Source organism: Dysidea avara, chromosome 2 (assembly GCF_963678975.1).
Source record: "Dysidea avara chromosome 2, odDysAvar1.4, whole genome shotgun sequence".
NCBI lineage: Eukaryota > Metazoa > Porifera > Demospongiae > Dictyoceratida > Dysideidae > Dysidea > Dysidea avara.
Genome location: NC_089273.1, coordinates 12,161,495 through 12,175,044, shown reverse-complemented (window position 1 = coordinate 12,175,044; position 13,550 = coordinate 12,161,495). Strand labels below are relative to the sequence as shown.

The following is a 13,550-nucleotide window of genomic DNA, read 5'->3' as shown; positions in this document are numbered from 1 at the left end:
CCTTCTCTTGGCCATCTTGTATTTGGCTGAGGACTCCACCGATAGCATGGTCCGAGGCATCAGTTGCAAGTATGAAAGGTGCCTTAAACTGAGGGAAAGTTAAGACTGGTGGAGTGGTCAGTTTGGTTTTAAGAATATTGAAAGAGGTGTCGCACTCAGCTGTTCAAGCAAAAGCCTTATTGTTCTTACGAAGAAGCCGATGTAGGGGCTCTGCTATTGCGGCATAAGAAGGGATAAAACGGCGATAATAGTTGGACAATCCTATGAACTGTTTGACCTCCTTGCTGTTTTGAGGTGTTGGGTTATTGGCCACTGATGCTATTTTAGCCTTGTCTGGTGTAATCCCTTCGTTTGAGATAACATGACCAAGGTAGATGACATGTGCCTTGGCAAAATGGCACTTCTCCGGCTTTAGCTTCAAGCCTACAACTCTGAGCCTATCAAAGACAGATGATAGTCGGGTTAGGTGATCAGTGAAATTCGCACTAAAAACAATGATATCATCTAAGTAAATTAAGCAGTGCATGCCAGATAGTCCAGCCAAGGTACATTCCATCAGACGTTGGAATGTGGCTGGAGCATTCTTCAGGCCAAAAGGCATAACGTTAAACTCAAAATGCCCCCTTGATGTGGAGAAGGCTGTTTTCTCCTTGTGCTTAGGGTCGACCTCTACCTGCCAATAGCCGGAGGCCAAATCTAAAGTTGTGAATAGCTTTGAGCCAGCAAGTGAGTCAAGGGTGGTATCTATGCGTGGTAAAGGATAATCATCGTGGTGGGTCACATTATTAAGCTTACGATAGTCCACACAGAATCGCCAGGATCCATCTTTTTTCTGTACCATGACCACTGGTGAACTCCAGAGGCTAAAACTCTGGTGAATAATTCCCTGTTGAAGCATCTTCTGTACTTCTTCATCAATAGCATCTTGTAGGACTAATGGCTGGCGGCGTACAGGTTGCCGGATGGGCGGGCCCTCTGTGTAGATGGTATGCTTTACAGCTGACGTGTGTCCTAGGGGCTGATCCTTAATAGCAAACAAATCCCTGTAGTGATGTAACAGCGCAAGAAGCTCCCGCTGTTGGTCAGTAGAAAGATCTGTGTCTGTAAAGTCTACATTAGGATCAAATTGGGACATGGATTCTGTGAGGTCTACATTAGGGGCGGGCTGTGACATGGATAACTGTTCGATGGCATCTACCATAAGCAATTCTGATAGCGGTGTAGCAATCCCTACTTTGGTCCCCTTATAGATGGTGGCAGCTGTTGGGCTGCTGTTCATCACCTGGAGAAGGGCACGTCTGCCACTTAGGACTGGACTAAGGGCTCTGGCCACCATTAGGTGTTGTGGAAGCTTAGCGTTATCAGTGGGCTCAATCAAAATGCTGTTTACATCCTGCTCCCTCAATTCCTTGGGTAACGAAACATGCACTAGCTGCACTGTACGTCCTGGAATGGTAACATTCTTATCGGCACATATCACCATATTGATAGGAGGTTGAATGACATTTGTTATTCCATGGGTCAAGGTAAACGGTATTTCATGACCCTTGATAGCAACATGGCTGTGTTTATAGTCAATTATGACTTCATGTGTGACTAGGCAATCAGTTCCCAGTAGGCAATCAACAGTTAAAGTGTTTACAACAGTGAATACCTGTTCAGTCTGATAAGTACCTATCCTCACTGGAATCTGGATCTGGCCAACCACATCCAATGGGGTTCCACTTGCTCCCACAGGTGCTGATTTGGCTTCTGTAATCTTACATCGGAACTCACTGGGAAGAGTGTCCAACCGTACCACTGACATCGCCGCACCCGAATCTAATAAGATAGTTACTGGTGAATGACCTAGCAGATCATATATTCTTAGAATTGTATTAATGCTATAACACTCACTGCTATTAACACTAGAACAAGTAGACTCACTGTTGTCTCGGTGTTGTGGCTGGTGGATTATGGGCGGCAAGACCAGCTGTCGTCCACCTTCGGGGCTGGTCCATAGTAGTTTAAAGGACAATTACGGCGTAAATGGCCTTCCTCCCCACAATTGTAACACGGTCCAATGCGGCGGTCTCTGCGGTTCCCCCTATCCCTGCCATAACCAGGCCTATTAGGTGTTTGAGATTTCCCTATCGTCACTTCCAGGGACTCTAGCCTCTTGGTGAGGGAATCCAACTTCTGATGTAATGCAGTGGCATTGGACTGTTCTGGAGTTGGCTGAGTTGGCCTTATGGCATGAACACCATCTTCCTCTCCACCAAATTCCAAGGCATACTCAATCTCTGTGGCATCCTTAACAGCTGCAGTAAAGGTGGTTGGTTTACTGCGCAACAGTAACTGGCGGCTGATTTCTGGGTGCAGACCAGTTAGGAGTCTCTGATGTAGCACTGATGAAGTCATAGCTTCTGTAGGAAAGGCACTCTTAAATAACTGTTTAAGAGAAGAAGCAAAATCTGACACCCTTTCACCTTGCCCTTGGCTGCGTTGGCTGAAACTTCTTGAAGCAGCTAGTGGATCCTCCCTTTTTCCCACTCTCTCCTCGAGTGCTGCCCTTAGTAGTTTCAGGTCGCCCTTAATAGTGTTGTCAAAGTCCACGTAGTAGTCTATCAGCTTCCCCCTCAGCAGCGCTGGTATTACTGCGAATTGTTTCGCTGCATCCCATTCCTTGGCCGTGGCGACGAATTCGAAGCGAATCCAACCTCGTTTGAAATCTTCCACAACTAATTCTGAGAGTGGTAGCTCCAATTGTGCCATCGCGCAATGACGTAGGTACAAACTAAGACAGAGTCAGGAGAAGAGCAAATACACAATAGTCGGATTGCTTGCCTTTGCAGGTACCGTTTACGGGATTGACAGCGAATTCCGTCCCACAGTACCAGGGTAATCGTTTACAGTCGAAGACACTTCCAATCCCACTCCTGTCACCAATGCAGCGTGGTGTACTCGAGCGACGACGACAAAAACAATTCACAATAATAACCGCTAGAAAGCACATGTACAGAGTCACGTGATGAGATTCTAATTAAGGTTACAATGGCGTATTCTAATTAATGTTACATAACAATTGGTGTACAGTAGTGTGTGCAGTGTTGAGTAAGTTTAATACTATACCAATGTCACACTGCAGGGGGAACGTCATCGCAACGCCCGGTTTGGTTACCCACAATCGATGTTAGAAACCTGGCCTTTATAAGTGTTACAGCTGTCTTGTGAGACTCCCCACCTATTAGGTGAGTGGTAGAGTCTACATAACAGTTATACAACGTGCACTCATGCTCTGCCTGTATAAACACACTTGCCTTAGGGCCTGACGGCCCTCAGGCTCGTGCGTTTATATCAGGCAGAGCACTCATGGCCGTTGTATAACTATATATTATGTATAATATACCTGTGTTCAGTAGTTACCAATGACCAGAAAACAGTTTCAATATCTTTAGCATAGAGGGAGTACAGGCATTAGGATATTTGACTATATTTTCAGATGACTATTTTTTATTTAGCCATGCCCACCGGTAGATTTTATGTTTCTGCAAGAAATGTACCAGTGCTACAGTACAGAAACCGGTATATAAATACCTTGCATGTAAAGAACTGTACTGTGAAGTTGATATCAAGGATATTTTCATTTTTGAACTACATTTTTAGCTCTTACATGAAGGACATACAAAAAAGTGAAAAATGAAGTAACAAGAAGCAACCTCCTGACCGTCCCTATATGTTTGCCTAGGTGGCCCACCACAAATACAACCATAAAGTTTAAAGGGTAATGCTTTATCTACCTTATATGGGTGCATAAAATAGCAAATTTTTGACAAAAGTGTGCATCTTTACGTGCCCATACAAGGTAGAAAAAGGATGGTCCCTCATTTTTTTATGATGGTATTTATGGTGGGCCACCTAGACTAACATATAGATAGTTAAGAGGTTGTTTCTCGTTACTTCATTTTTTTCACTTTTTTGCACCTTTTCATGTTGGAGCTAAAAATGCAGTGCAACAATGAAAATATCCTTTATATCAACTTCACAGTACAGTTCTATACATGCAAGGAATTTATTTACCAGTTTCTGTACTTAGCACTGGTGCATTTCTTGCAGAAGGATAGATCTTCTGGTGGGCATGGCTAAATAAAAAATAAAAGCGATCCAAAATACTGCCAAATATCATAAGGCTCATACTCCCTCCATGCTAAAGATATTGGTGGGAATTTTCTGGTCATTGGTAGCTAATAAACACAGGTATATTATACATAAATTTGAAAAAAAATGGAGAATAATTGCTGCTTAGTGTAGGCTACTTTGTGGTGCAATAACCTAAGCTGTTATATAGATTTGTATGAAGTGAGTGCAGCTGTTTGAAAACCATAGTGGCCAATAATTGATAGTACACTCTAAAAGCAAGATTGAGATACTCTAATAGAACAGTCACCCTAATAGAGCATTCAGCTGCCTAATAGAACAGTCACCATGCAACTACAAATAATCAGACCATTACAAGTCACCCTGTAGGGAGATCAGCTTGAAGCCAATTCTCCCTGTAGAGAGGTCAGCTAAAAGCAAATCACCCTGTAGAGTAGTCTCACATGGCCAGACACACTCTTTGCATGGTGCTTATTGATTGATAATTATAAGTTCCTAGCTGCAAAGTATCTGGTATAATTCAAATAATAAAATTGTTCTGACACCCTGAGCTTTCTCAGGGTGATAATGAAACACCTGGTCAACTTTCATCACGCCATGTCATTTTGCGCTTGTTAACAAATTCCTTTTTCTGACAGTAAGCCACCAGCTATGACGTGGCGTGGTGAAAGTTAGCCAGGTGTTTCATTATCATCCTGATAAAGCTCAGGGTATCAGAACAACTTTGCTTTTCAAACTATACCAGACCCTCTTGCAGCTAAGCACATATAATTATCAATCGATATGCGCCGAGCGAAGAGTGGGTCTGGCCATGCGAGACTACCTGTAAAGAGTTCAGTAAGAAAAAACTCACTCTGTAGAGATCATGTACAAACAATTCACCCTGTAAAGAGTTCAGCTACCCTATTGATATCAGATAGAAACAATTCATCCTGTAGAAAGATCAGCTACACCCGTAGAAATTTCATCTACAAATAAATCACCCTCTAAAGAGTTCAACTACAACACACAACCCTGTAGAGAGTTCAGCTAGAAACAAGTCACCCTGTAGAGAGAATCCTGTAGAGAGTTCAGCTATTAGCAAATCACCCTGTAGAAAGTTCAGCTACATTTCAAGTCACCCAGTGGAGAGATCAGCTGCAAATAAGTTATCCTGTAGGGAATAATTGGCATGTAATAAATACATGTATTATATATAAATATATAATTTGTATATTTACTGATAAAATCTGAAATAATTAAAGTATTAAAAATCTGCTTCAAATCTTTTTCTTCTTCTTGTGGTGAGGAAAAAAAGATAGGTAAAAAAGCCCCAATACTGGCCACATTTGGGGAATACAAATAAACAAAGAAATGATATCTAATCCAAAACAGCCAAGCTGTAAAAAAAAGTGCGTCCCTCAAAAAGGCTATGCTGAACACAAATGCGAAATCCAAGGTGGCGGCTAAGAAATCGCTGTGATGGTAGAAAATTTTTAATAATGACAATTCAGGTGAATTTTGTGTCAAACCCTCAAAAAGGCTAAGGTGAAACTTTTTGCACTTGAATTGTCATGATTAAAACTTTTTCCATTAACATACCACCACAACCATTTCTTGGCCAGCAACTTGGATTTCACATCTTTTTCACCATGGCCTATTCAAGGGCCGCACTTTTTTTTACAGCTTGGCTGTTTTGGTTAAGATATACTATTCCATTAGAACAAGTCTCCAGGGCTTAAAAAGTTGTGCATAAATACGTATAAGCTATAGCTATTGGTGCATCTCATTTTTAATGAGTGGGGAGTGGAAGGTAGTGTTGTTATGGTTCAATAGCTTTTAGTAAAAAGCAATTGCATGCATGCTACTGAAATTCGGTGGTATTTGGAATTTTCTAGTACTATGATCAATTGTCAATACAACAATAATTAAGCTATGTAGTTATACTGCCACAGAGCTAAATGATTCTGCTGAAACCACAGAATCTCACTTATTAGGTCTGCTACTGTTTCCAAAGATTGAAGAGAAAGGAAAATTTCTACCATGGTTTGTGCAATTATGATTCGGTGGAATAATTTTGGTAGACTCAACAGAATAATTACAGTGTAGCTCATAGCTACATACACAACATTTCTTGATGTTTTATTATTGTACTTTATACATAAATAATGTTTTTCTGACCAAAGATAACATCAGTTCAGTATTAAGTGATTATAATAAGCTCTCCACAAAACAAATATTTATAATGAAAATATCTACCATAAACATACAATTTTTTAATGCTGCAATTTTAAGCACTTTTAAAGTTTACTTTTTGAGGGCCACTTATTTTTCACTCTGAGTTACCTATTATACAGCATAAAGATAATTAATTTTAGAGGATGAAATTTTGCTGACAACAAAGCAATTGCAAAATCCATTAAAGTTATGTGCCTCGTGATTTATACATATAAGGTACATACCATGTTGCATGGTTGTTTTACTTAACCAATATAAGATATAAGTAATATAATGTTTCCATTAGGTGTGATCCATCATTGAGATGTTTCCCAGGTATCCTGGGTACTCACACTTGTCAATATGTTCCTCCAAGTAAGAATGTATTGATGTAGTAATTTGGTATTATTACATTGTGAATTTTCAGTTTGTACTAGTGATGATGATTGTCGTGAAGGATCTTATTGTGGAGAAGAACAGCCATCTTATATTAGTGAGGGTTACTTAAAGTCTGATGCATCAACAATTAGTGGCGACAAGACCAGTTACATTTCATCGTCTACCAAATTTGATGGACTAACTGTTATCACAAGACCAGCTACAGATCACCCTGATCTTGATAGAGACCTGACCATGTTTGCTATCTTACAACAAGATAGTGACAATGATGGTTATGTTATTGCTAAAGGTGCTGACAGGAACACAGTAGATTGGGCATTGTACTTACAATCCAGTGAAAGTCAAATAACACTATCATACAGAACAGTCAATGGTACAACATATATGATAACCTTTATGAATGTGGCTATTGATGATGATTACAACCACTCCATTGGTGCAGTAATAGATGGTACTAATAGAAGAGCTCTCCTTTTTATTGATGGGAAGATTATTGGTGTGGAAGAAGATATCCCAGACAGTCAATTCCAACCAGGAGTAAGTATCACATATCTTTCTTCTCAAAACTTTGGCCCTTTATACACCTGTATGTATGCTTTGAAACCAATTCACATACTGTACTTATCAACTTACTAAATGGAGTTTAACTAGGTTAATGTTGTAGTCAAGCATGCATGAGTGTATTATGACAGTGACTAACCTGAAGCTCCACCATGACTGGAGGGAAAATTGGGCAAGTGCACACATGAGAAGGATTGGCAATAATTGGAGAATAACATTGTGCATGCGTTACAAGAAAAAGGCGCGGAGAGAGGTGTTAGAATGCTTGGTGCTGTATGGCATAGTGAATCTTGTCCCACCCACCCACACCACTCCCCTCTACCAACTATCTTATCTTAGTACTTTAGAAGACAATGATCACAAAGGAATTATTGGATGGGGTTTAATGTAATAGATTGTCCAGGAAAAAAATTAATAACGGGGTGTGGGGAGGTGAAGCATGCACCACTGACAGCCCCAGCAGAGAGGCTTAGTAAATCCTTTTTTTCCCCTTGTCTTCTCCATCTTGAGGCTAGCTCAGGGTGTGACAGTACAGGGTTTCTATTAGGAACATTGTGGTAAGCAGAAAGTCTTGTGGCTTCATAGAATGCTAGAATCCCCAAGCATCCTACCTCCTAGCCTTTGTAGTAATACATGCTATTTAGAGGCTGTTTTGGGTGGGTAATAATTCTCATACACTCCACCTTGTTTTCTAATATACTCCACGCCTTTAAGCACAATATGACGTATGCTCAAAATCGGGTTTGTCCAATCGCTATGCGTTATTCACGTGCAGTAATTTAACGAGCGCGATTATTTAGTCACATGAGGATGCATAGTTGCCATGGCACTAGTATTATCGTAAGAAAACCAGCCGCTTTTTCCGAGCCTACAGTAGAAACAGCCGTGGATGAGGTAAGCAATCTGAGTGTAATGTGAAATAGAGTCTAAAGCAGTTATACGGGCACAATGTGGAGTCTATGAAATTTATAAACCCTCAGGCCCTTAGTAGCGCCCTCGCTTCACTCGTGCGCTACAGCCCGGGCCTTTGGGTTTATAAATTTCATAGACTCCACATTGTGCCCGTATAACTATTATATAAATCATGTAATATTGTTGAAAGGGGGCCTATTTAGGAGAATCCATGAAACCCTGCACACCTACCAAAACAACCACCATCTCTTGATTTTGGCAACCCGCTCGCAACAGGGTAAGCCCAGGTTAAACTGACAAGCAACATTAATCCACATGCAAATGGATAAAAATAGAACTTATGGTATAATTGTATGCTCAACTACATGTATCTTTCAATACTCATAATACTGTTTATCATTCACACTAATTACAACAATACTGCTTGTTACAGTTTAACACACTCCTTATTGGAGGTATTCCCGAGGGACCACATGTACATAGTGTCAATGGTCGATTCAGTGGTACCATCTCCTATCTTGCTGTCTACAACACTGCTTTGACCTATGGTGAAATAGCACAACTCAACTCTACCACTACTAGTAAATATACTTTGGAGCGTTATTGTAGAGAATATGTTAAAGAAGAAGGATTGTGTTATCTTGGTGATAGCAGTGATTATAGGTATGTTGCTACAACTATTATGTCATGCCAAAAATATTACCAAGTACTTGTACCAAATGTATGTTTACTGCTTTAGCTTGACCTGCACAATTCATGTGATGTACATGTGTAACAAAGTTGAACATTTGTGCAATTCAGGCATGGTGGTAATACTGGTGTGAATGTTGTACTTTTCAAAGCGGTTAAGAATGATTTATTTGTCATCAAGTAGAAAGCATTCTTTATGAATAAGCTATTTGTATGTGGTAGATTTAGTTCAGTTATAAAAAAATATTCTAATAATTTATTACTAAACAGCGACACAGTCATTAAAAGTATGTCACTTTCAGTTACCAAAAGCAGCTACATACTGTGGCTATCATGTGTGTGACATTTTAAACTGCTAAAATTAGTTCCAGCTGTCTACTATAGAATCAGATTCATGAGCACTATCTAATGGTCTGCTAGCCAATTACTGTTAACAGTAATAGTTTGAGTACTCGATACGATTTGCTCCAAAGAATGGTTAATAACTATAAATTAATATTGAAATACCACCTATATGCTTGTATAATAGCTCTTGGGGGTCTCTTCAGACTATAGTATGTATGCAATGAGCTGAGACCCTGCTAAACATTTTATAGAAAAGTGCATTTTTTCTCAAGAGAAATAACGTTTTAATCACCAAATGACAGTAAAGGTGCGAAGAGCAGACATATGTGCATTAACTTCAGGGAAAGGCTGTCACAGACCATGTGCTTAATGGTTTCTACATAAAGATGCACGCAGGGTGAAACTTTGATCTTTTATAAATAATATGTCAGACATCTGAGTAACATGTCAGACATTTGAATGAAAGTACTTATTATTTTAGTTAGTTATTTCACATCTAAATAAATGTACATACTAACCTTTGTAAAGAGGAATGTTTTAATCATGCTAGCGTAATTTTGGGAATGATAGGTACCAAAAGCATAAAGATTAATACCAGAATGATTGCAGTAATATCAGGAAATTGCAAAATGGCATGTAATACTTTTGAAAGAAGCATCTTCAGATATTATATAAAATGAGATCATGAGTGTAACAATGATTCCTGCAAATTCCAGGCTACACTATGACTCAGTAAGAGAATTTCAATGTTTAGGTGACCACTTTATTATATATAGCACTAGCATTGGTACTAGCCCTATGTGCAGGAACATTTAAATTTTCCTCTACACCAGTACCTTCAAAGCTGTGTAGAAGACAATCTATGGCAGTTAGAAGCTTCATTGTAATTCATAAAATTTAATGATGAGCACTCTGTTCGGCACAAACCTCCCTTTGATACGTGCATTGGGTAGCAAAAGAACTGTTGGATGCCACTCAGATGAGAGGGTAGTCAGATTGACAGATGAATTTTTACCTTTATATGATTAATATAGATCTTGATTATTTTCCAATTTTGGATTTGCTACTTTACTGGCAGGATATATTTTCCAAATTTCTATGGAAATAGTGTGTTAGAGTGACAACTCTGGGATTACTACCAGGAATAATTTTGGGAATAATCCAACAAGTGAATGTTTTACAATATAATACTCTCAATAGCACCTTGATGTATTATTTTGAAATATAACCAATAGAATTAGTATTACACTTGTTTGTCAAGGTCTCTTGACAAAAATCTGTAATAATAATTTGATTTGCTAAATTAGTGTGGTGTATTTCTATTAGAAACAAATGTCCACCTTGACAACTGGTGTTGCCATAGTGATAGATGCCCCATGGCATAGTAACAGTATAGTTACTTAGCAATGGTTACTAGGTAACCACTAGTGACCATTGCTAAATATTTTAATACCCTAGCAACCATTTCTAAGTGTGATTGGTCTTTTGCAGTGGTTATGTTTTGTATTTCTATTGCCTAGCAACAGTTGCTATGGTTGTTGGATTAATTTACAATAGACATATGGCTGTCATATTCGGGATTAATAGTTCTCACATTGTAAACAGAAAGGAAATATTGCTCCTTCCTGTTAACAATGCTCACACTATTAATCCTGAATACCACAGCCATCCATCTTAACACATAATTATACTACAGGTGAGGAAAAAAGAATTGTTAGAAATAATTAGAGAACCACCAATTATGTATAATAATGAGCATAGTAGGTGCCTGAAACCATTGAGCATATTGCTAGCATAATAGGCAGAACACTTGTGTACTAGCATAAATTATTGCTTATTGAAATACATATCACAGAAAGATTGATATATATATATATATATATATACTTTAATGGAACAGCCAGTACAGTAGACCCTTAGTAAATTATCTGATCTTCGTTTATCCATTCCCTCATTTATCCAAAAATGTGACTGAATTTTGGAAAGTCACCCATATGGGCACATTTTACACCTAAAATATTTAATGATCAAATCACAAACTTTATAGTACAAATCTACTTGTTGATGGTTTTAAGCCATTCTCAATATCTTAAATTACAAGAAAATTCTTGAAATATTTTCAAAACTGTGCCCTGTGCTCATTAGCAACCCACTAAACATGAAAATTCTAATTATGTCATGTGCACCCATGTGGGTGATTTTCCAAAATTCAGTCACAAATAAATATTGTGAATGGGAAAGGTAAGTAAATTTTATCATATACCCTATTTTCGCAGGCCCACCTACACTATAAGTAGCAATTGAATGCGCAGATATTTTAATCTTATGCCTTTATCTGCTGAGATATAGTATCATAATGGTTTACCTGTGTAATGATCTACTGTACGTATAATATCATGTCACAGCTGACTTGTAGTGTTTCATCACTGTATAGCGTTTTCATCAGAGTTGGAAATTTTTGAATGTCTAGTTAACTTATACATTTCAGGTGTGATGAAACTACCAGATGTGTTCCAGTAGTAAAGAACAGTATAATTGTTAGTGTTCCAGTGGAATCTGATGGTCGACGTACTACAGAACAGCGTCATTTAACAGCTCAGTTACCACAAGCTGGTAGTGACTTTAGTATTACAAATGTTATTGGTCATTGTGTTACTCCATGTTCCTGTAACACTCCTCAGTTAAGTGATAAAGTGTGTGGAGCTGATGGAAGAACTTATGATAGTGAATGTTATGCTGATTGTGCTCGTGTACAAGTAAGTGTTGTATGAGAACAATGAATAGCTGTAATTAAATTTTTGAATAGCTGTTATGGCCTTTAATTGTTACAATCATTATCTCTGCAAAATATAGTATTTATTAAGTTGATTTTTGGGTGCAATTTTTTTCAGATTGTGGATCCTACAGGACCTTGCACACTGACCTATGCTGATCTGTACAGAATGAGGAACTTGTAAACTTTTGTAGCAAACTGTATTATTATTGTGAACTCTGTGGCTAAAACATTTGCAGGTATATGACATTATTATGGTTTGAAACTTTAAACTATTAGAAAAAAAGTTTATGTGAAGTAATTCATTATACAGTGGAACCTCAGTTATCTGCACCCTACTTATCCAGATTCTCGCTTAACCGAACTACGGAAATGACTGCTCTATTAGAGTAGTGACTGTTCTATTAGGGTAGTTGATAATACTGAAATTTTTTAAAACTTCTTAAGGTTATTTATACACTGTTCCAGAGATACGACTTTTCAAACTTATGAAACACCCCTGGTCCCAAGGAATTCGGATAACTGAGGTTCCACTGTAATTATGCAGTATCTGTACTTACATATGCATACAGTATACATACAGTATGCACGTATCTATTCAAAAATCATTAGTTATATCATTTATTATATACACATTTTACTGTGAGATAGTGATATAGAGCCCATAAGTTGGTTTTAAATATAAAGACAAATTATGATTGATAATTTTCGAACTAACATTCTAATTCACACTTCTTGGCTATAGTTTGATTCAGCTGTTTTGGGTTCATGTTTGATGCCATAATCTAAGTGGTTTACAAAATAGTCACACATGACTTGTGTGAAGTGGTTGATGGATGATATGGGTTGTGAACTTCATTCATCATGTGTACACTACATCAGAATTGTAAACTTACTGTACTATGATGTCCATGTATTATGTTCCATTATAAAGTTATGGATACATACAGGTATCATACAATCAGTACTATATGTTAGGGATCATGGAGGTTTGCATATTCTCACAGTAAATATAACCACCCCAAAAACACCTTCGCTGTAAAAAAGGCGCGCCCAAGAAACTACAAGTACCTGGAACCCAATATAAAAAAACAAAAAGAAAACAGCTCAGCTGAAGTGAAAAGTAACTGGTAACTTAAAGAGCTGATATCTGAAGCGGCCAAGAATACAATTACTAAAGTTTAATCCATGCAAGAACACCTTAGCTATAAAACAGGTGTGTACATGAAAGTAACTGGCAACTGAAATGGCTAATATCTGAAGCGGCCAAGAATGAATGGTCATATACAACTAATTCAAAAATTTAACACTGAACCTTTATAATTCAGCTGTGTTCTATATTCACTCTTGCTGCATCGTAAAGTAATTTCTTTTAACTCTAATTGGCTGGTAATTTGGCCGCCTTTTTTTGCTCTATTATACTGACTATTTAAAAAGGCAGCCAAATCACTAGCCAATTAGAGTTAAAAGAAATTACTTTACGATGCAGCAAGAGTGAATATAGAACACAGCTGAATTATAAAGGTTCAGTGTTAAA

The 13,550-nt window shown here is 38.1% G+C and overlaps 1 protein-coding gene across 1 annotated transcript in view; it reads left to right on the top strand.

Annotated features, from left to right (window-relative positions):
* Window positions 1-12,505, top strand: part of LOC136246611 (uncharacterized) — a 56,954-nt gene extending 44,449 nt beyond the window's left edge. Inside the window, exons 21-25 of the mRNA XM_066038134.1 lie at window positions 6,641-6,708; window positions 6,761-7,269; window positions 8,639-8,868; window positions 11,729-11,996; window positions 12,132-12,505. Coding sequence (XP_065894206.1) covers window positions 6,641-6,708; window positions 6,761-7,269; window positions 8,639-8,868; window positions 11,729-11,996; window positions 12,132-12,197 — 1,141 coding nt within the window. The 3' untranslated portion in view covers window positions 12,198-12,505. The remainder of the gene's footprint in view (window positions 1-6,640; window positions 6,709-6,760; window positions 7,270-8,638; window positions 8,869-11,728; window positions 11,997-12,131) is intronic.
* Window positions 12,506-13,550: the final 1,045 nt, after the last annotated feature.